This window comes from Natrix helvetica (genome assembly GCF_964273705.1).
Source record: "Natrix helvetica genome assembly, chromosome: 1".
Classification (NCBI taxonomy): Eukaryota; Metazoa; Chordata; class Lepidosauria; order Squamata; family Natricidae; genus Natrix; species Natrix helvetica.
Window position 1 is genome coordinate 229,514,610 of NC_138548.1, and position 24,999 is coordinate 229,539,608.

At 43.5% G+C, this 24,999-nt stretch overlaps 1 protein-coding gene across 1 annotated transcript in view; it reads left to right on the forward strand.

Moving 5' to 3' along the window:
• Window positions 1-21,468: 21,468 nt before the first annotated feature.
• Window positions 21,469-24,999, forward strand: part of C1QL4 (complement C1q like 4) — a gene marked incomplete at its 5' end in the record, with an annotated part of 41,017 nt that continues 37,486 nt past the window's right edge. The window contains one exon of the mRNA XM_081939243.1: window positions 21,469-22,032. Coding sequence (XP_081795369.1) covers window positions 21,469-22,032 — 564 coding nt within the window. The remainder of the gene's footprint in view (window positions 22,033-24,999) is intronic.

The window sequence follows — 24,999 nt, forward strand, 5'->3', positions numbered from 1 at the left end:
TCCGTTTTCTGCCCATTTCTCACAAAAACAGCAGCGTTTTTGCCTTCCCCCCAGCCCTGCTGAAGCCTGCAGAGTGTTCCTGGGGGCCGGGGAATACAAAAACTTTTTTTCCCTACTGGGTAGTTTGCAGGCGCTCCCTTAGCTCCGGCGAGGCTGGAGGCCCCCCCCCCCGGTCAGAACTTTTCGCCGCCGTTTCGGTGGGCATGGCTTGGTGAGGAGGTCATGTGACTGAGTGTGCTTGAGTGATGTCAAGTTGGCCACGCCCACTCAGTCACATGCCCCCATCTAGCCACGCCCACCGAAACGGTAGTAAAAAAATTTGAAACTCACCCCTGGTATAGCTTCCATACCACGCTCAGCCTCAACATCATCTGGAATGCATCCAGAAAACCTGCTTCATCCAGGACTCCTACAGCTGCTGTCTCACCTTCTTCGCAATAAGCTATGCTAAAATGGGAAGATTGGAGATAAGCCTGCAATTGATGATGTGGGCTGGTTTAAGGGAAATCGTCTTGAGAAAAGGATCACCCCTCCCTCACAGAATTATTTCTGCTACCCAAACACAGCATCTCGTCTCCTTCCTGGCAACCAAAATCAATGAAGGAAAGGATCAGGCTCACAGGGGCAGGGCATACTTTACAGTGAACCCCGCCAATTGCTCAGAGATCATAGGTTCATATAAATCCCAGGTGTCTTTGGAAGGAATCAGCCCTGTCATAGCTTCAGCTCAATCAGCCCTCTAACTCCTCCAATAAATTATTAGTGCTTTTGTTCATAAGGAGATTGGCAGAAAGATCCCCAACAGCCAGTGGCCAGTCTCCCTGACCTATTGCTCCCTTAGAAAGAGGGAATAACCAAAACACATGACCGGATGGCAATCCGCAAACCTGACTATGAAGAAATGTGCTTTGCTGTTCTTTCCGCAACAGTGAACACCCAAAAGTGTTGTACCCACATTTAATAACATTCATACCTTATCTTTTGGTTGCGGAGTTGTAGATGTCTGTTTTGTGTTTCTATCTCTTCTTTGAATCAGGGAGAACGCCGGATGAATAGACAAATAAATCAGAGGTGGTATTCAGCCACGTCTCTCTGGTTCGAGCAAACCAGTAGCAGTGGCTCCGGGAGGCTCCGCCCACCCGCCCCAGACATAATGCATAAGCATTGTGCATGCACAGAAGGCGGTGTGCATGTGCACAGATGCAGTGTGTGCACTCACATTTGTGAACCGGTAGGGAAGGGAAGTTAATCCCACCACTGGAGGAAATGCCATCCAGGAGCAATCCTATTAGCTACTTTTGTCCCCTCCCAATTCCATTGGTTCTTTAGAAACCCAGCAGCCAAATTGCTGGAAAACTCTCCAAGTGCTGGTTGAAAACTTCTTGGATCCAGGAGGCACCTTAGGCAGGTCTTTAACAATCCCGGCTTACTGCACGAGCCCATGGTAACAACCAACATCATGGTGACCAGTGGTCTGACCATGACGGAGGACTGAAAGTGATGTTCCCCATGATCAGATCACACGGTAACTAGAAACTAGATCTAAGGTGTAACTCTCCCATGTGTGTTCTGCCCATTATGAGTTGGGAGATGCCCATAGTTGTCACTGAGTCTTTCCCAAAACTCACCTGTAAGCATTGAAGTTAAATGCCTCCAACACAAACTCTGGGAAGAACCCCAGAGGTTGAACCACTTGGGGATCTTTACACCCTACTTCACAAATAGTGTATCATATGCAGCCACTTGAGGTAGCAAGGGTCTGGCCACTACCAAGTTCTCATAGAGAACAATTGTCTCCCACCTTGGAGCCATGGCAGATTAAACATCTGACCCCTGCCCAGCCATGGTTTGGGCAGGCATCCTGCTGTTGTCCTCATTCAACTGTCTGCAATGCAGATCCATCCCTTACTTCACAACTCGATTGTAGAGGAGCTGTTGTAAAAACAGCATGGATTTATATTAATTACAGTGTGCTACAGATGAACCAATGGCTGGCCCCTTTTCAGACATCACTACAGCACCAGTTCATGGTAACTGTATTATTCTTGCTTTGACCTTATCCTGCCAGCTCAAGTGTCAGCGGGCATGTGCTGGCATCTGCATTTTCAACCCTGCAAGGGACAATCAACTACCAGGTAAGCATCATATTTGTAGTGGGGGAACCCTTATTATGTTCTGAATACCTGTAGGGAATTCGAGCCATTATGCCCTCAGAAAATATAAGGTCATTTTCAAAGCACAGGTAAATGGCCTATGTTTGGGGCACCCAGAACTCCAGGTTAAGTAAAAGGGCCGACACTACTGTTTTCATTTGTGACAATTTGTTAAACAATGTTATGAACACTACTAATGTATATCATATTGAGCAAAACAGGTATGGGTGTTCTTTAAAGAAAAGAAAATTGGCTTTGCATGTGCTTACCTATGATTACCTGAATCTTGATTACCTTGATTACCTATGAATAAGTGAATATTGATTTACTGGATTAACTCAATTACCCTGACCCAAATCCAATGCCTAACCTTACCCTAACCCTAACAACAACAATAAACCTAACCCTAAAGTTAACGCCATTTTCACACAGACATAGAGAGAGATACAGAGAGATACAGAAAGATACAGAGAGGGGGGGGGGAGACCGGCTGATGGGTGAGCGTCATTGGCGAGGTCGTTCCAGCTTTCTCCGAGCCTGACCCCCAGGGTGGGCATGTGAGGTTTGGTGGGGCCAGCCCCCTTTTCCCATTGTCCTGAGCTTCTTTACCCCTCCAACGGAGCAGAGTGTTGCTGCCACTGGCTTTTATTGAAAAGCGTCCTCCGGACCAGCGGAGCAGAGCGTTGCTGCCACTGGCTTTCATTGAAAAGCATCCTCCGGACGGCGAAAATCCCCCATGCAACTTTTAAAGCCACGGCTGGGTGCTACGGGCTCATCTCCCTTTCGGTCATTCTGTCCTCCCAGGTCCCATTCCCACCACACCAGCTCTCATGTTAGCGAAACCAGCGTCGATCATGGTTGGGTCGGGCCAGTATCTTGGGATGGATAGCAGGTTGCATTTCTCCCCAAGTGACCAAGGCATGCCCAGCACCAACAAGGGTTGGAAGAAGCTCCAGCAAGAGTGAGGTGCCAGAAAATCACCCTCGGCCGCTTCGTCATCCTCCCCGTTGCCGCGTTGTCCTTCTCAGGCTAGGCAAGGAGAGACTGGGAGTGGGGGCGAGGGGCAGGGCCAGCCAGTGGTGGGATCACCCGACAGGGAGCCACAGCAGAGGGCCCAAAGAGCCGCATGTGGCTCCAGAGTCGCAGGTTGCAGACACATGGATTAGGGTCATGGTTATTGTCTTTGGAGTCAGGGCTGAAGACTGGTATTAGGGATCAATTCTTAGAGGTTCTCAAAGGAAAGGGAACATCACAATTTTTTGTTCAGATTTGTCTGTGTACCAGAGTGAAATACATGGGAAAATCCCTTTGTTAATGAAAACAAAATTAGGTTAGGGTTAGGTCCCCTTAGACTCATGGCTGAGAACTCATGTTCGGGTTAGATTCTTAGAGATTCTCAAAGGAAAGTTTACTTAACAGCTCTTTCTTTAGACTTTTTTGTGGGCTGCAGTAAAATGCATGGGAGAATCCCATTGACAGTGAAATTGAAACTAAGGTTAAGGTTAGTTTAAGGCTTAGGTCTCCTGGATGTCAGGGCATAAAATTGATGCTAGGGATAGATCGTCAGAGGTTTCCTAAGGAAAGTGAACATGACAGGTTTTTATTTGAACTTCATTGTGCCCCATCATAAAATGCACAGGAGAACTCACTGCCAATGAAAGTGAAACGAGGGTTAGGGTTCGGTTGAGGTGAGGTGACTATTAAGTCTCCTTGGAGTAAGGGCTGAAAATTAATGTTAGAGGTTTCCCAAGGAATGGGAACATGGTGGCTTTTGTTTAAACTTCACTGGGAAGCACCCTAAAATACACTAGAAAATCCTATTGCTAATGAAAATGAAACTAAGCTTAGGGATTGGGATAGGGTTAGGTCTCTTTGGAGTCAGAGCCAAAAAAATGATATTAGGGACCGATTCTCAGTATTTTTCTAGGAAAGAGAACCTGACAGGTTTTGTTTGAACTTCTTTGTGGACCACACAGTAAAACATAGGGGGAAATCCCTTTGCCAAATAAAGTGAAACTAAGGTTAGGGTTAGGTCTCTTCAGAGTCAAGGTTGAAAACTGATGTTAGCAGAGGTGGTATTCTGCCAATTTGCCCCCGTTCGAGCGAACCAGTAGTGGCAGCGGCGGGAGGCTCCACCCACCTGCCCAGAAGGTTCTGCGCATGCCCAGAAGTGCCATGCGTGAGCGCTTCCAGTTCCTAAACGGTAGCAAAGGTAAGGCAGATTTCATGCCTGGATGTTAGGTGTTCTCTAAGGAAAATGATAGTGACAGCTTTTCCTTTGAGTTTGTTTGTGGACCACAATAAAATACATGGGGAAATCCCATTGTCAAAGAAAATGGAACCATAGTTAGGCTTAGGGTTAGGATAGGTTTAGGTTTCTTTGGAGTCAGAGCCAAAAATGTCAAGGGCAGATCGGATCTGCAGCAAAGAGATACAGTAGCTGGGCGCAATAGCAGCAATAGCAATAAGCAGATCCGGAGAGATTTGGGGTTGGGGGTGGAGAACGCTAGATGGGACACAATCAAACTTGATTCAAAGGCTTTGGCTCCTGAGATCGGTGCGCTGCCATCCAAAATGCTATTATTACGATCTCTGCCGCCTGGAACCGCCCGAGAAGCGGCAGGTAAAGCGGGCGCTGCAGCGATCGTGGTACCAGCATTTTGGATGGCAGCGCACCGATCTCAGGAGCCAAAGCCTTTGAATCAAGTTGATTGTGTCCCATCTAGCGTTCTCCACCCCCAACCCCAAATCTCTCCGGATCTGCTTATTGCTATTGCTGCTATTGCGCCCAGCTACTGTATCTCTTTGCTGCATGACAGATCCGGGCGGATTGGGGGTGGGTGGGTGGAGAACGCTAGATTGGGAAGTTAAAAGTTTTAGATGAGCCACCGGCTGGAGGGCTGGGGCCATGCAAGAAGCCCGCTCAGGCAGGGAAGGAGGGAAGGAGGGGAGGAGGGAGTGAGGATAGACAAGTAAGAGGGAAAGAGGAAAGAAAGCAGGAGGGCAGAAGGGAGGTGGAAGGAAGGAAAGAAAAGCAGACACGCTGGAGGGAAAGAGGAAAGAAGGCAAGCAGGCAGGAAGGAGGCAGAAGGAAGGAGGGAAGGATGGAACTGGAAGGGAGGCAGGGAAGGAGGGAGGGAGAAAGGAAGGATAGGAGGATAGGGAAAGAGGAAAGAAGGCAGGCAGGCAGAAGGGAGGGAGGTGCAAGGAAGGAAGGAAGCATAGATAAGCAGGAGGGAAAGAAGGCAGGCAGGCAGGAGGAAAGAGGAAAGAGGGAACTGGAAGGGAGGCAGGAAGGAAGGGAAGGAGGAAGGGAGGGTGGAAGGAAGGATAGACAAGTAAGAGGGAAAGAGGAAAGAAAGCATCTGAATGTACTAAACACAAGTCTTCAGGGAAAAGATGGATACATTGTGAAAACTCAGCTGTCAGTTGATCTTAATGTTATGAAATGAAAAGTATGCCATTTGCAATTAACTTGGCATAAAATAATTCATTTGCATTTAATTGTTATTGTTCAAAGAATGTTCGGAAAAATGTTCGGCCCTCCAGCATGTTCACTTCATCCAATCTGGCCCTCTTTGAAAAAAGTTTGGACACCCCTGTGTTACATGGTTGACATAAAATTGTTCTTAAACTGCTGTTAACTTTATACAGTTGATATAAAATATTTTACTATAGTATTTGGTTCAGAATCTTTTTTTTCTAGATTTTCCTCCTTTAAAATTGGGTGCGTCTTATATTCCGGAGCGTCTTATAGGGCGAAAAATACGGTAGATAGATGATACATAGATGATAGATAGATAGTCTAAAACATATGAAGATAGTTTTAGATAGTCTAAAACATATGAAGAACGGTTGCAGGAACTGGGTATGTTTAGCTTAAGAGAAAGAAGGACTAGGGGAGACATGATAGCATTATTCCAATATCTCAGAGGTTGCCACAAAGAAGAGGGAGTCAAACTATTCTCCAAAGCACCTGAGGGTAGAACAAGAAGCAATGGGTGGAAACTAATCAAGGAGAGAAGCAATTTAGAACTGAGGAGGAATTTCCTGACAGTGAGAACAATTAATCAGTGGAACAGCTTGCCTCCAGAAGTTGTGAATGCCCCAACACTGGAAGTCTTTAAGAAGATGTTGGATAGCTATTTGTCTGAAACGGTATAGGGTTTCCTGCCTAGGCAGGGGGTTGGACTAGAAGACCTCCAAGGTCCCTTCCAACTCTACTATTGTATTGTATTGTATTGTATTGTATTGTATTGTATTGTATTGTATTGTATTGTATAGATAGATAGATAGATAGATAGATAGATAGATAGATAGAGATGATAGATATAGATATCGACAGATGAGAGATGAGAGAGAAAGAGAGAGAGATACAGCAGTTATCCTGTAGTGCCAGAGGTTGGCACAGAATATTCTGTAATCAGAGAAACACATGTCACCACTTTGTATTGTGACATAGTGGTATTTATTGAGCGTTGGTAAAAAAAAAAAGGGAGGGGGATAGAAACAAAACAAGGGAGGGAGGGAAGGCATTAAAATCAAAGAGCAAAATATAGGTGGTGAAAAAAGTGCCAATGTTGAAAACCTTTATTAATCAAGTGGATCAGGCATATTGTGGAAATAAGATGGGGTGGATCAAAACACTTCTGCCCCAGAGAGCCATATAGGGCAAAACTATTTGCCCCTCTTTGGAATATGTGATAGGCATCCTAGCAGGAGACCAATTTATCTTGTCTGCTAATGCTAGGCATACCATTACAACTGAAGTCTCTATGGGATTTGAGGATGGGGGGGGGGGGTCACCATTTGTGATTGACAAGCAGACCTTTGATTGTTTAGCAATTTGGGACACTTAATGAGCAGCCCTGCAAAATGGGCCATTTCTCTGAAATCCTTGTGGCTTAAATATCAAAATAATGAAGTCATGAATTACAAATCACCAAGTCATGAATTAAAGAATAACCTGGGATCCTCAGTCTCTGTGGTGATGAGAATTCAGATTTAAACAGGGCCCAGAAGAACGAGCACCGTGGGGCCAAGGAAAATAGGAAGATTAAGACTCTTATTCAGGCAAGGTTGCCTCCCCAGTAGAGAATTCATTTGTAGGTATTATTTAATTTCCATTTGTTTAACTTCCACACTGCATAAAAGGGATTTCTGACTGCTATAGCCTTGGTGGTAAGAACATAATTCCAATCCAAGGGTTCAACATTTATACATTGACTTCTATGTTTCAGTACCTTTAGAACAGAGGTGTCAAACTGGTGGCCAGATGCGTCACACGCAGGCCACGCCCACCCCAGTTCCGCAAAGGGGAAAAATGCCGCAAAACATCGCATGACAACAACGTGACACTGCGAGTTTGACACCTGTGCTCTAGAATGTAACTGAAGGGCCCCACATTGACCTGTGCAAAGGAAATGTAACAAAAGTAGCATTGTAGTTCCTCCCCTAACATGTTTTCAAAAGTTTTAGTAGCTACAATTTATCCAGACTTCTTCGGCCTAGTGTCTCCCGGATTACTGTTTTTCAACTCTCAGAATTTCTTGCCAACATGGCTGTACTAGTGGGGAGATTATGGGAAATGAACTCCAACATCTCTGCAAGACACAGGAATTCAAAATATGACTGAGAATTTGACATCTGAGGTTGCACAAAGTGCTAATCACTGATTAGAGAATGTGTCACTGAAATATTACCAGAGCTGGGCTGCAAAAATGCAGATGGCCACTAGATAACAACAAAGAGAAAGAGTCTTCTTTATCTCTTTGGGGCCTTCTAGTACAGGGGTCACCAACCTTTCAGACCGCAGGGACCACTAAATTCATAATTTTAAATCCCACGGACCACTAATATGATTTTTAAAAAAAGATAAATAGTATTAGTGCAATATTAAAAAATGCAAATAATGTTTCTACGGACCACCAAAATTTTCTCATGGACCACCAGTTGGTGACCACTGTTTTAGTAGTCATCCAGCTTTTTGCAGTCCATACCTAGCAGGTATCTCCACCTCAAAAGAGCTAGATTTTCTAGCTTGATGCCACAATCCATCCACTTGACCAGCATGCAAATTTCAAATGTTAGTATGTTAAACACAGAAATGTGGTTTATATTGCACAGATGGGAGGTTGCGTGAGTAGGAACTAGTAATAATAATAATAATAATAATAATAATAATAATAATAATAATAATAATAATAATAATAATAATAATTTGATTAGCCGCAACCCTCTCCCGAAGGACTCGGGGCGGCGTACAATCAAAACAAATAAAAATACACATAAGACAAACATATATACAAAAAGAACAGAGACATATACATATGTGCATGGAGGAGAGTTGACTTATAAGTGAAAGACAATTAAAAACACAATTTAAAATCCCCTTAAATAAAATTACTAAATTAAAAAACCCATCAGGAGCGATACGAAGTTAGTAAGATGTGTAATGCCAGAATGCATTTTGTTTTAATTTAATTACTTTTGTAATCTCAGCTGTTCCAGTTAACTGATGGCCTTAGTGTGATGTGTGAACTAAGCCAGCTTGTCTTATTCAACAAATCATGGTTTAAAAACAAGAGATTAATTCAGCCTGTGAGCCTGGCATTCGTTCCTTGCAAAAATTGACACCTGTTTAATCTAAGTTTCCTTTTGTTGTTCTAGCAATACAATTCGATGACCAGCAGGGTAATTTTTCTCTAGTGTTAATTAAACAATTAGGGTTTGAAATCTGTAGTAGCCTACAAATCCCTCAGAAATCTAATGGTTGCTTTAGATCTATCTTCTACTCATCCCAGTTCTATATAATTATTACAGATGGATTGAAGGAGTGGTAGAATCTGGAGGTGGAGTTAAAAGAGGGATCAGACAAGAATCTCTACACAGCCACAAGCAAACTAAGCTCAACCTCCCTTGAATTCTGCGGACCCTTATCTAAGTCCAAGCAGGTGCTAACATTAGTTGAGAATACTCCTGTGCATAGGTACGTATGAATAGCAATAACTCAGTTTAATTGGAAGATATGTGGACCTGATCTTTCATGCCTGACAGGAATAGACTGTGTGCTATATAAGCTATTTTTTACAGCTTGGGGAAATTTATATTGTGTTGTTATGGTATGTTGTTGTGCTGTGCTGTGCTAACATATTGTGCTTAGTTTTCACTGTTTTGTTGTTTCTCTGAACTTAAACATAGTTGTAAATTCACATGTATATATTAAAAATGGATTGTTTTCAGATTGCCTTTTTAAAAATGGATTGTTATAATTTGCCGAGGGAATTGAAGAACAGCCTACAAATAAACCAATAAATCAGCATGAAAACCAAATCCTAATGCTTTGAATCTCCGGATGGGGCCCCAGAGATGAAGGGATACAGCCATATTTTTAAGAGAAGGCTTCACAAAGCAGAAGCAGATACCTGACTGGTGATCCCCTTTGGTTCCATGAAGCACTGTGCATAGGTGCATCTCGGTAGGATGGGTGCAAGGGCACCTTGCCATTCCTCACTCTCAGTGTTGCAGAAAGAAAAAACTATCTGTGCATAGAGACTGGTGCAAATACTTCCCCATTATACTTCATAATGATGGGCATTTTGTAACTGTCTTTATAAAGGTGAAAGCAGCCCTAGATTTCCCTTGCTGCAGTGGGGAAGCACAATTTGTTCCTCCTTCCAGTGAGGCAGTATTAAACATGCACAAAGAAAATGTTAGATCCCACAGATTTTGAGAGCAGGATCTAATATGTTTCAGAGACTGCTTTCTAGGATCGGTCATCGTTCTTCAACTACTCCAAGAGTCTGAAAAGGAAAACCATCCTGGGAAGAAGGCCACTTCTACACCGTGCAGGAAAACATCACCAATGTGTCCATGTAGAGCCAGCTACCTGGTGACACTACTTGAGCTCGGTTCTTATCAGCAAGGGCTGTTTGAGAACTCTGGAGAACCTCCATCAATCTGTTTTAATTTGTGAGATATCCTACCAATCCGAGGTCATTGAGCCTGAGCTTTCTACCTTCTGGCCTGTGCTTTATGAGTGACGACAATTATAGTACAGAAGGTAGGCTAAGTGGGGTGGGAGGGATACTTAGCATATGAAGTAATAGATAGAAAACTAGAAGAAGAGTCCGACACAGATCAGAACAACTTAACCAAGAGACAAATCACGAAGCGATTTGTGCTGTCAACATATCTTCTTCACATTCAAAAGGGAAATGTATGAGAAAATAAAAGGGATGCCCATGGGATCCCCAATATCATTGCATAAACTGTCCTGCACAGACTAAAACACCATGCATTTCAATATACTACATATCTAAATTTTGGTGCCTCTATGTGGGTGACAAATCTGTCATCATCAAAAGAAATGCACTGAAAGACTTTCGTACCCTACTGAACTCCATCTTCCCAGACATACAATTCACAATAGAAGAGGAAACGGCTAGAGAATGACCATTGTTAGATGTGCTTGTCAACAGGCAGGAAGATGGAAGCCTAAAAATCATGGTTTATTGCAAGATCGCCACTGCTGCACACACTCTTCGCTTCAACAGGAACCATCCACTGTCACACAAAAAGAGTTGTGTCAGAATATGATATGGCAGGGTGACACCCTACTGTAGTACCTAGCAAGCTAAACAACTGGGGAGCAGGTACCTACGTGAACAATTCAGGCAGAATGAGTACACGCAAGCATTTATTACAAGATGCCTGTGCAACGCAAGGAGTGAGAGGAAGAAATAAGGTACAAGATCAACTATATGGCACATCCTGCCATACGTTGGAAGCAGTAGAACGCAGCTTCCGAGATCCGCAAGTGGGCGTCACACACCGCCCAGAGGCTACCATAAATCATGCATTGTAAGTATTGCTTGGAAGTGGGGGATACAGTACTTCTAATGCAATCTACTGGATCCCCTGCATGGATTGCCCCTGTGACTAGGGACCGACGGGGAGGAAGCTAACCACCAGATTGCAAGAACATAAGCGTGCAGTCAGATGAGGAGACCCAAACTCATCGGATAGCCCCACCCTGCAATGAATAAGGGACATACCGTATTTTTCAGACTGTAAGACGCACCGGTGCATAAGACGCACCAAGATTTTGAAGAGGTAAGTAAAAAAAAAAGTTTTTATCCTCCCCGGCCCCCAGGAGCACTCTGCAGGCTTCAGCAGGGCTGGGATAAGGCAAAAATGCCCCCGTTTTTCACCGAAATGGCATTTTTTCCTTCCCCCAGCCCTTCTGAAGCCTGCAGAGTGTTTCTGGGGGATGGGGGAAGGCATTTTGCCCATTTTTCACAAAAATGGGATGGGGGGCGGGGCTTTGGGAGGCCAAAAATGGCTGTAATCGGTGTGTAAGGCGCACCAACATTTCCACACTCTTTTAGCGGGGGAAAGGGTGCGTCTTATCCTCCGAAAAATACGGTACATTCAATTTTGCAGCTATTAAGGTTGTTGGCCGAGCAGATACAAATGTATCCAGGGAAATGATTGAAGCCTGAGAAACAGGCCCCTTGTCATCCAATAGGAGTGTTGTTTACCACTAGCTTATTAGGTATTTAGGAGCCGAGGACTCGGCATCACAAAACAAAAACAGCCAATCACGTCATAGCTGACCATCAACACCCCAATCAACAAATAAAAAGCCACACAAAACCAGGCACCACATAAATACTACACATAGACTAGCCCAAAGCACTCATTCCATTTGAGAGGCGTTCCCTGAGGATGGGCTCCGGCATGAATCTGAAAACTCAAAGACTCTGCAGTCTCAGTGACCAATCCAGATTGGATCCTGCCACATTATCCCGAGACATGTATATTTGCCTTCATTTGTATCGGTTATAGTCCCTTCCTTCTGTTCCAAATCCCTCCTAACTAATAGTTCACTTCATTCTAATAAAACCAAGGATATTTCTTCTTTTCAATCTATATCTTTATTAAATAGTGATCAAGCCCCACTCCAGATGCAGGATAAAATTGATTTCATTGATCTTGCTGGACAGACGTCATTTCACGCCACTCCACCCCACCCCACGCCAGATGTTTCCCTCTCTCTCTTACTGCCTTCATGGCACTCATGAATACAATCTCAAGTATATTTTCTAGAGGGGAGGTTGTATTCGTACATTTCTTTGTGTACGTGAAGTATAAAAGGTTATGTATCAATAGTTCTGCTTCTCATGCAGAGTCTTAGATACTGTGGGTCCCATTGTTTTTTTTAAGAATATTTTGGCAAGACAAATAAAAAGATATAAGCTTAGGATTTAACCATTTAGCATCTTTTATCGCAATGATGCTTTTCCAAAAGGCAGTTGGACTTTCTTGGGGTTTTTTTCCCTTTGAAAACGTCTCACTTCTCACCCATGAGGTTTCTTCAGTTCTAACAGAATGGTGGGGAATGGAAGGATTGATATTCTGTGGGTATTCTTTGAAAGAATATAAATCCTTTGATTCCCCACCATTCAGTTAGAGCTAAAGAAGCTTCTTGGATGAGAAGTGAAGCTTTTTCAAGGGGAAAAAAACCCAAGGAAGTCTAGTTGCCTTTTGGAAAAGCACCTTTGGGATAACATGATCTAGATCAGGGGCAGGGGTGGGATTCAGCCGGTTCCGACTGGTTCAGGTGAACCGAATGTTAATTTTACAACGGGTTTGCTGAACCAGTAGTTGCAAGGACTGGCTGGCCACACCCACCCCACCCCGCCTCACCCAGGAATCTCCAGTTGCCTGTTCATCATGCCAGATAAGTGCAGGGCCCTCGCTGAGGCTCTCGGAGGGCGAAAAACAGGCCTCCCGGAAGTATGGAAATTGGCCTGTTTCCGACCTCCGGAGGGCCTCCAGAGCCCGGGGGAGGCCGTTTTCACCCCCCCTGGAAGCTCAAAGAAAGCCTCCAAAGCCCAGGGAGGGCAAAAAATGGGCCTCCTGGAAGTTCTGGATGTCTGGAAACAGGACTGTTTCCGACCTCCGGAGGGCCTCCGCAGCCCGTGGGAGGCTGTTTTCGCCCCCCCCCCCCTCAGAGGCTCGAGAACCAGTTGCTAACATTTTTTAATCCACCCCCTGATCAGGGGTCTCCAACCTTGGCAACTTTAAGCCTGGAGGACTTCAATTCCCAGAATTCCCCAGCCAGCTTGCAGAAGTTCAAACTTGAACATTGCAAACGTACAGCCACCTATGCAATTGTTACGGGCTAGGAAACCCAAGAGAGAAAGATGAATATATTAGTTGGCCGTACAGAACTGTAATCCATGCAAGCTGCATCTTATTGCCCAACTGTCTCCCTGCACGCCGATCGCTGTACACAGCCTATCTAGATTGCAATTTGTTGCAGACAGAGTTGTGGGCAATAATCCTGCCTGTTGCTTAGTTTAGCTATTTCATGCTGCACCCAACCTCTTCTCCAGGAAATCAAGGTGACTCGCACAGGACTTTCGTTTTGCATTTGATTCCCACAACAACATCCCTGTGAGATAGGTATCTTTGGCTGAAAGGCAGGGACTGGGGCTTCTACAGTTGAGAATGGGCTTGGACTTGCTCTTTCATAGTCTTGGTCCATGATCCGCTACTTTAATCACACTGGATCTCTTTTGCATTGCAGTCCACCAAATTGATCAGTGGGCCTGCTGCACATAAAGGCACATTCCGAATCTTGGACATACAGGAAGATGCTGGTAACCACAACCTACCTAATATCCTGGTCTTTCTGTTGCATGAAACAAAGGCAGTTCTAAGGAAAGCCCGCCCGCCCCACTCTCTGATCAGAGATTCCCTTGGCGCTTGAGCTATCTTGAGCCTTTTCCTTGAGGTCTCTCTGGCTATCTGCCACATCGCCTGGATGCCCCCACCCAGGCGTCCTGCTAATTAGCAGGGGTTCCACTTCCAGAGGCCTCTCCTCTCCCCACTGTTCGGCTTCCTTCTAATTAATTCACTTGTGCTGCTCATTAGGATCAGCCTGCAGAAGACTTCCAATAGAGTCTTCCTAGTGGCCTCTGGGCTACAAGGGAAACAGCTTGACTGGCTGGCTGGGTAGAGCCTCCTTCCGCCCCTCCCCCCCCATCAAGCAAACCGAGTAGAGGGGAGGAGGGGAAAGCAATTGTCTTTAGCCAAGGTGGAGCTGAAGATCAGAGCATCGATCCTATGACAATCCCCTCAAATATATTCTGCTCAACCGTTGCGCCGAGGCTAAAGGCGGGAGGCAAGCATAATTTGCTGTGCAAACATTGCCGGCTGGTTTTTTTTGTTTGTTTTGTTTTTCCTTTTAAGAATTGCATTGATCCTAGTATATAAAGCATCCATAAATCCATCTAATATCCTAAGTTGATTGATTATTGCCCTTTGAAAAGACTCTGTCCAGAGCTGCAGGTTTTAAAATGATACTTACTAATAAATTACATGTACTCTTGCAGAAACGGGAGGAAGTGGGTTCTGCTGCAAGTGGGTCAGTAGCAGAAACATGGAGCGCAGGGTCTCCAAGTGGGAACTGTCCGACGCCCCAAACCATGTAAAGAATCAGTGTGATAACCACACAGCAAACCAACGGCAGGGCAAAAACAAACAAAGGATGATCAGTTGAAGCGTAACAAAATCTCATATGTAAAGCACAGGAAGGAGCTGCCAACACACACACACACACATACACACACCACAGAGAGATGAAGCAAACAATGATTAGGTGAAAGAAAGACAAATGTTCATACATTGTACAATAAGTAAGCAATTGCACAAAATAATTCACCCCCCAAACCGGGGGTGAAATCCAGCAGGTTCTGACAGGTTCTGGAGAACCGGTAGCAGAAATTTTGATTAGTTCGGAGAACCGGTCGTGGAAATTTTGAGTAGTTCAGGGAACCGCCAAATGCCACCTCTGTCTGGCCCCAGAGTAGGCTGGGAATGGAGATTTTGCCGTATCCTTCCACTGCCACGCCCACCAAGCCACGCCCACAGAACCAGTAGTAAAAAAAAAATTAATTTCACCACTGACCCAAACCTTCCCCAGAAAAAAAGTTTCATTCTTACAAGAAGCACAAAAATGGAATCCCAAGCTGCAGAGATGTAAGAAATTAAACGCTGCTCAACCGTGTCCATGGTTTACCTATATACAATTCGAGACAAAGTAGGATTTCACAAGGACAGCAGAGAGTAAAATAGAGAATAACAACAGGATGCAAGTGTGCATGCTTGGCACACACTGGCTAATACTGGCAAAGCCCTTAGTGACGGGGGGGGGGGGGACACTCTTCTTTCCTATACAGGCAGAAACTAGAACAACAATGGAGGCCCAGCCTAGAAAGAGCAGGGGGAGGAGATGTGAGATGCAGGACCACCCCTCATTTCAGGAAAAAAAATCAAGTGGGCAACTGCTTTCACGAACACAGAGAAATTATCTCTCTGTCACCTAGCCCCACCCATGGTGCACAACAATAAAACCTTGTGTTTTTCTAGTCTCCCCCCCCCCCCCCCGGCTTCCCTTTTAATTGCCTAGAAAAATGCAGACTCTAATCCCTCCTGAAGGAAATCTAGCCTCCTGGGAATTCTCAGGGCAAAAGCTAAATTTTGCATAAAGAAGCGGTATTCAGCAAAGACGCTAAAAAATTCAAGAAAGATGGTAAAAGAGCAACTCATAAATCAGCCGGCTTCTTCTGTTTGGGGAGAGATGGGCGAGTGAATGACAGCTGCTAGGGGCAGAGGCATGTTGGCGATTGAGATGTATTGGAGTCTCTGCATTGTTGCCTTCTGGGTGAAAACACCGCAAAGGAGTCCTCTGATACAGCTCCGTTTTGTCACATGCCAGGGAACAAATCAATGTTAAAAGTTGTGTGGAGAGAAACATGAGATATTAAACAAGGGAGAGGGGGGATAGGAATGAATGCAGAAAGTGTATGAGAATGCAAGTGAGCAGAAATTCTAAGATGGGTCAGCAACCCACGGCTCTGGAGCCACATGTGGCTCTTTCATCCTTCTGCTGTGGCTCCCTGTGGCCAGTCGGCACCACAATTTTGAGAAGAGCTTCCAGTTGGGGGGGGGGGCAGGACGCACCAGGAGGAGACACTATGGCAAGGGGCAGGTTTTCCGGTCAGCTCCACAATTGATAGGGCTTTCAGTTAGGACAGGCATAGGAAAAAGGATACCGTGCTAGGAGGAGACTCTATGGTTGAGAAACTGGACTTCTGGTCGGCTCCAGAATTGAACGGGGGGGCTTCCGGTTAGGACCTTTGTGGCTCTTTGAGTGTTTAAGGTTGCTGACCCCTGTTCTAAAATGAGGTTAGCACCTGCTTAGCTTACACTGTATGGTGTACAACCCCAGGCAGCAACAACAAGGTGCTAAGTGTAAAGATTTGAATGCTGCATATTAATGCCCGCACACACAACCACATAGAAGTGAATTCACACCACGTCAATCCCCCAGCCCAAATAACTAATATAATCTGTGCAAGGATGACATCAGTCTCCCAGACAGAACTGAGACAGGCAGAATAGTTCAGTCATTCCTACTGTACAGAGGGCGTCCTTGTTTAGCGACTGCCTCAGACAATGAACGTTTGCAGTTATGACAGTGATGGAAATGTAACTTTGCAATCAGTGACATTTGCCAACCTTCGCAGGTCGGCAAAGCAAAGGAAAGCTGAAGCAAGATTGTTTTGCTTAATGACTGCTTTGCTTAACAACCGAGTTGCCAGTCCCAATTGTGGCTGTTAAACAAAGGGTGCCTGTATGTACTCAGTATAAGGCAACCTTTCCCAGGCTGGCAGTTTTCAGATGTATTGGATTCAACCGGACACATCCAAGAGCTACTTTGGGTGGGGCTGATGGAAGCCTCTGTTAAACCTGCTTGGAGGTTTGGGGGGAGGTTTGGGGGGAGAGGGGGAAAACATTTGCACCACCCATCTTTGGGATTTGCTAGCCACACAGTTCCACTTCTTCATCAACATTCCCATAGAACAGGGGTCTCCAACCTTGGCAGCTTTAAGACTTGTGGACTTCAACTCCCAGAATTCCTCAGCCAACAAAGCTGAGTTGAAGTCCATAAGTCTTAAATTTGCCAAGGTTGGAGACCCCTGCCCTAGACGACCCAGAAGACGTTTCCAATAGAGTTCTTCCTGCGGGATGAAAATATATGTGTTACCATCGGGGAGATTGATTGAGTGATTGATTGAATTATGAAACTACTAGTCTGCTTCAGAGGTTTCTAAGCAAGTTTATAAAAGCAACGACAGCATAACCCAAAGCAATAGTACTGTACATCGAGTAAAATCAAAATATTTATATTATATTATTAGTCATTAAATATCTGGTTCCAAGGGACACAGTGGCTCAGTGGCTAAGATGCTGAGCTTGTCGATCAAAAAGGTTGGCAGTTTGGTGGTTTGAATCCCTAGTGCCGTGTAATGGAGTGAGCTCCCGTTACTTGTCCCAGCTTCTGCCAACCTAGCAGTTCAAAAGCACGTAAAAATGCAAGTAGAAAAATAGGGACCACCTTTGGTGGGAAGGTAACAGCATTCCGTGCCCCTTCGGCATTTAATCATGCTGGCCACATAACTACAGAGATGTCTTCGGACAGCGCTGGCTCTTCGGCTTTGAAATTGAGATGAGCACCGCCCCCTAGAGTCGGGAACGACTAGCACATATGTGTGAGGGGAACTTTTACCTTTACCTTTTATCTGGTTCCAAGGACTTTCCACAAGGGACAAGATCTTTGCAAGTTTCCTGGCGGCTATGAAAATGGAAGTCATCCCTGCCTTGGGGTGATGGCAGAGGGGGAGGCGGTTGAACTGTTCCAAAGGAGGAACCCTCCAGAGGGAACGCGGTCCTCGCCTTACCACCTTTCATTTAGTGACCATTTGAAGTTACAACAGCAGGGGGGAAAAATGACTTGTGACCATTTTTTCATACTAAAAACCGTTATTATGGTCACGGGATCAAAAGCTTGGCTGCTGGCATGTATTTATGACGATTGCTGTGTCCTGGAGTGCCATGTGATCACCTTTATGACTTACTGATAAGAAATGTCAGTGGGGAAGCCAGATCCACTTAACAAGCGTGTTACTAATGTAACAACGGTGGCAAGAAAGGTCATAAAATGGATCAAAACTCACTTAGCAACTGCCTTGCTTAGCCACAGAAAATGTGGGGTCAGTCGTGGTCATAAGTTGAGGACTACCTGTGTTGGGGGGGATTAATTCCACTGGTAAATCAGTCTAGTATCTCCAGCCACATTCTTTTTTTATTTAATGCTTGTTTATCAAATGCATACATGTGTATGTGCTTCAGATCCAGATCCAGATCCAGTTTAAAGGACCTTCCTTCCTTCCTTCCTTTCTTCCTCCCTCCCTCTGAATGCTGTAGATTAAAGTGACTCTTCTAGAAAAGGAACTGCAACATTTCCATTTAAAACACATTCTGTTTACCTAATATCAAGCTTATAGCAATATATAATATCCGTATGTGTAATATCTACGTGTGTATGAGTGTCAATGAATCAATCAATCTCCTTGATGGTAACATATATATTATACACACACACACACACACACACACACACACACACAGAGCAAACATTCACTGTCTGAGGCAGTCGCTAAACAAGGACTCCCTCTGTAGGAATAACTGAACTATTCTACCTGTCTATATAATATAAATATTTTGGTTTTACTCAATGTACTTTTGTTTTGGGTTGTGCTGCTGCTGATATGCTGTTGTGATATAATAGAAGGAAGATGCCAATGAATTGAGAAAGGCTGTGTGTGTGTGTGTGTGTGTGTGTGTGTGTGTGTGTGTGTGTGTAAAATATATGTGTTACCATCAGGGAGATTGATTGATTGATTATGAAATTAGTAGACTGCTTCAGAGGATTCTAAGCAGTTTATAAAAACAACAACAGAGTGTGTGTGTGTGTGTGTGTGTGTGGTGTTTAGTACATTTGCACATTTTTTTGATCATTAGACAAATATATTTCTGCACATTCCAATATAAGTGCATTCATGAATGCGTGTATGCAAAAGCAAGTATTCCTCTAGAACTACATATATTAGTGTAGTAATGGATTTAGAAATAAATGCAAAGAAGAGTTCTTTCTAATCGGACAGATCTAATGCCGGTCACATATACCTGCATGCTTCTGATGACTCCTGAACACACAGATGTTGTGCGGAAAAGTCTGTTTTGCTTTTTTGTTTTTGTTTTTTTGTTCACTTGGTGAATTCTGCCTCCACGACATGTAACAAAAGCCAAGCCTTGCATTGGTATGCCTGTGGATTCGAATCTGAAGGGACAGAGAAAGGACAAGGCAATGGGCATACAATGTTCTTAACGCTTATAAAGAGAGAATGAGCAGTGGATAAGAAAAGCACAACAGCACACTGGCAGAAGGACTCCATATAGTGAAAGGTGAAATGGATTGGCCTTTTTCGTAGTACCTGCTTTTAATGAAATATCGCCTTTCTCTAGGATCCTGATCCAAATTTGTTTCATAACAGTCAATCAAACAGTTCAACCTGCCTCTGAACATTTTCCAGCACATAGGTGTGTACTATAACGTACATACAGGTATAGTTGCTCCTCTGCCAGTTAAAATATATTTATCATGCACATATTACTGGATTACACACTTCTATAAACCTAATGCAAACTTCAGTAAACACAGGCACACACACACACATCACTGTATATTATTTGCCTACCCAACAGATCCTATATTATTTCTTTCAAACGTGTACCCCTATTTACGCCTGAATCTTTTTTTCCCCCATGCATGTTTATGAATGATCTCCATGTCAGCAGGAGCAAAAAACCTGAGTACATGGGGAATGTACTCATTCTCACGCATGTGTTCTGTTCCATTTCCTCAGCCGTCTCGATGTGTAGCTGCTGGCTCTGAAGTTTTAAGTCTGCCTCCTCCCACTCTGCTTTGTATAGCGTCTCAGGAAACTGAATCAGAGCGTTAAGGCACCTCTCTTTGTGCAGTGTGTGTGTGTGTGTCTGTGTGTAAGAGAGAGAGAGAGAGTTGGGTGTTTGGGAAGGGGGGGGAATAATTGATTAATTAATGAATGGGATGGCTTGCAGCCCCTCTAGGAGATTCCTGCTGGATCTGTCAGCTGTTAATCAATCTCCATTGAGAGAGGCAAAGGAGGCACAAAGGTAGAGCACTTAATTGAAAGGGGGGGGGGGGACGATACAACCCCAGCATATAAAACACATCCTTAAACATGACTCTGGATGCCAGCGGGGCTGGGGGTTGGCTGGGATGTAGACAGAGGGAGCTGAGTCCAGGAGAGATGGAGGAGAGGGGGCACTAACTACAGGACCTCTCCCTCCCTCAGCGATGCAAATGGCCAAGCCAGCCAGAAAGAGAGGCTTCATCACCCCTTAAGAGTCCTTCTTCCTTCCAAGACGGGACGGGATGTGGGGATGCTTGCTCAACTGGATTGCTACCGTCAGAGGACAGAGGCCTCCTGCTCCCCTCCGCCTGAGCACCTGCCCCAGGCTCAGGGAAAGCAAGCAGAAAGCCCAGCTGCCATGGATGGCAGGAGACCCTTCCAGGCTTCAGGCAGACCTGTCTCCACAGCTGAGCCGCTAAGCCTCCTCTGTGAAGCACCAGAGGTCGCTCTGGTTGGCTTAAAGCCACTTTTTGCATCTTGGGCAGCTCAGTCTGATCTTCTCCTTTTGAGTTTATGGAAAGAGTCTTCTTGCATGTGGTAGGAAGGGGTGCTGGATGACCTGTTTGTTAGGAAATCCTGCTCTCTCCCTCTGGCTCTCTGTTGATGGCCATATGATATGGCACAAGAAGCCTAGAGCTGCTCCGTGGCCACCAGCTGAGTTCTCCATTGGAGAAGAGAAAGGAAGGCATAGATAGACTTACATATCTGCGCTCTCTAACACACAGACACACACACACACACACACACACACACTGGCACACACATTCTTTCTCTTTCCATCCCTCCACCCCCTAACACATCTGCTGCTGCTGCTGCTGCTGCTGCTGCTGCTGCTGCTGCTCTCCGGCAAGTAGGAGCGAGACAAAGTGATTCCTGCGAAAGAGAGCAGTTCTCTAGTGGAGGAAAGGCAGACCAAGGAGCAGAGCTGCACAACTTGGGACGGAGTTTGCCTTGTCAGGAAACCAGTGCTCCGTTGCCAAGCACAGGACATCGGAGGAGAGCATCACTCCAGGGACCCTTCAGGGGACACCTCCATCGGCGTGGTTTTTGACTCCAGAGAAACTTCCATCATTACCTCCAAAAGCGAAGACGATTTTTTAACCCTGGCCGCCTCCAGGCTGAGCCGCAAAAAAAGGGTCATTGGGGCCGCCATCGGGGTGGCCATGGTGCTGGTACTCTTGGTGGCCATCCCTTTGCTGGTGCACAGCTCCAAAACTACCTCCCACTATGAGATGTTGGGCAGCTGTCGCATGGTCTGTGATCCGTACACTCCCCAGACCCACGGGGCAGCTTCAGCGGAGGCAAGCCAAGAACTGGCTCTCATCTCGCCGCCACCTTATGTGTCTGGAGGGAAAGGAGACCCGGGGAGAAAGGCCAAGTCTGGAATCCGTGGGCCGCCAGGACCTCCAGGGCCACCTGGGCCCCGAGGTCCAGCTGGAGAGCCGGGGAGACCAGGTCCCCCGGGCCCACCAGGTCCGGGTCCTGGAGGTTATATCCCATCTTTCTACAGCCCTAAAATTGCCTTTTACGCAGGATTGCGGAAACCACACGAAGGGTATGAGATCCTTCGTTTTGATGATGTGGTGACTAATGTGGGAAACTACTATGAACCATCAAGTGGCAAGTTTACCTGCCCTCTCCCTGGCATCTACTTCTTCACCTACCATGTGCTCATGCGTGGTGGTGATGGTACCAGCATGTGGGCAGATCTGATGAAGAACGGGCAGGTAAAGCAATGCTCTCTCTCTCTCTTATCCTCAAAGTCTTTCCTTTCCACGGTCATCTTCTCCTGTTTTACCTTTCTCTCTTTTTCTGTATACAACTCTGTGTGAGTTCCTTTTCTGTTGCCTCTGACTCTTCTCAATTAATTTCCTCTACTCCCCAGTCTCATTTTACTGATTGGTGTAGCCTCTTATAACTACCTGTTCTTCATTTTACCTGTTCACATTTAGGACCCCTCCCACTCCAACAATTAACCACAGTGACCGTTACTAGCTCCTCCTCTTTTAAACTCTAACTCCTCCTAAGTTAACATTCACCTTTGCCTTATTTCTTAATCATAAACACCTTGCACCTGTTCTAAAAACTTAGTCTAAACCTGAATGTGCTTTAAGTGCAGAAACTTCACAAGTAATTACTTGGAGCGCAATCCGTCTCACCTCTCAGGATTGTGCTACATGTGTATGTAGTATTGTGCTATAGAAGTTTGGAGCTCAAACGAATGATTTTATTAGTCATAAGGACTCTCACAAAGAGTTAGCAGAGTTCTAACTTTGGTTAAAATTGTAATTGCTTATTCATTTCTCATTCATTTTTACACATTTGCAATGAGTGATCTAAAATAAAACAGTAACATCACTTGTTAAATCTCTACAAGAATCACAAGACATGCTATACAGTGTTTAAGATAAGCTTGTCTCTATAAATGGTCGTTAGTTCTCTTCTTACAAATTTTCATAGGAAAAAGCAGAAGAATGTGGCTTAACAAATAAAACATATTTCTGGTATTTATCACTTAACATAGGTTCTCCCATTAAGAAAATTTCTAGATTTGCAATTCAGTGTTGCTGTCAATTGACTAAAAATTCTTGAATTGGAAATTACCCTTGAATTCAACTTTTCTCTCCTTTTCACCATCCTGAATGGCTCTTTTGTTTCTTTTTAAAGATATATATATATATATATATATATATATATATATATATATATATATATATATATATATATATATATATATATATATATATATATATATATATATATATATATATATATATATATATATATATATATATATATATATATATATATATATATATATATATATATATATATATATATATATATATATTTCAAAATAAAGCAAAATGTAGGGCAAGATGCTATTGAGGGGGAAAAAATATGCTGTGATTCTCAGACCATTTGGATCTAAAGCAGCTGAAAAAAGATTCACAGTTTATACTGTGTTTGTTCTGTTTACACATCTCTATATAGCTTGGAAAGGAGGGGGGGTCTATTTTCTTTTTGAAACGTTGTCTATGTTAATCTACAGTGAAACTTCAGTTCACGGTGCCATAATTAAAGAAATACCTTCTGCTTCCTGATAACAGTAGTAAATCTGAAATCAAAACTTTGCATAACGATGCAACCAGCTGTTAGGGCCACACACTGAGAAGCATTATCCCAAATAGGTATCTCTCATTAATGAATCAAGTGTACAACTGAAAGGAGAGGAAACGGATATTTGCTTTTCAAAAAATATATATATTAATGAACGGATTTTAGAAAGCAGTTCGTTAAACAATCAAATTGGTAAGATAATTGTTTTCTTCCATTACAGAAGAATTAAGTTTATTTTAATAAAATGGTTATTAGATATGCCCTGCACACAAGAATGAGGTATTTCTTAAAACAATTGTGCCTATAGTCACCAAATGTATGTTTGATAAATTATACATATATAATGTAGCATGCATATGAATTAATCATTTATACAAATTGCCTCCATTCGTCTTCGCGTTTTAAAAAAATGAACGTTAAGAAGTCTTCACCTACATGAAAAAGCTATTCACTTTAGCACAGTGTGTAATATGTATTCTTCAATATCCCATTGTTTCATTATTGAAGAAAAACTGTCAGTCAGCATTGTACTAAATACGTCAAAACAAATAAAATTTAAATGCTAAGAATTATCATACATATATATTGTATATGGTGCATGCAAATAGTTAAGAAATAGTTGTGCTGAATTGCAGAGAAAAATAAAATAATGTGTGTGTATTGAACTATGTTGCACAATCTAGATTTACCTCAGGTTTTGTTAGCAACCCATACAGGTATGTAAAGATTAGTAAGTTTATATAATTATTATTTGCATACTTTCCAGGTCAATAGCACATATATTTATATGTACACACAGTTGTATAAAAATTCAGTATTAATATATTTCAACAACAAAACTTACTAATAATTTCATTCCCAGCTTAAGACAATGGTGATATAAAATCTGACAATTATCAGAATAAATTGTTGAGATTTGAACCTAAAATATTGCTACACCATAGGGTTATGAATCTGAAAAGAAAAGTAGGGGCTGGAATATTTTTAGCCAAGTGAATGCCAAATGCAGAGCAATATCACTTCAATATCTTCTTGCATGTAATATTACTTTGTTTCTCTCTAGCCAAGCAATTTTTCCATCCATCAAAATCCATTGCTCCTTTTTGCCCTTCTTTTAACCAGCTTTCAATAAACTAGTTTATATGACCTCTCCCTCTTCTCTGTATTTATTAACTGCCTGCCTGAAGCTTCAGGTGGATAGAAACTTTACAAGCAACTTGGGCTTTTAAAAAGTTATTTATTTTTCAAGATAATTCTTTTTTTATTGAATGGCTTTTCATAAGTCCCCAAACTTGGTACCATAAGATTAAGAGAGTTAACTGTGAGTGAAATGTTTAAAGTTTTTTTTAAAATCTACCTGGGGCACCAAATTATTACATTGATTAGGTTAAATTAGAGAGTCTCATTTCCAACTCTTTCCATTTATTAAATAGAAAGAAGAAATCGATCTGAAATTTAAAAATTCATTCCTTTATCCCTCAGCAAGCCACCTGAACTAATGAAAGCAACATCTCAAGAGAAGGAATCTGTCATCTCTCTTCACCAAATCAATAAACATATTTACATGTGCTAAC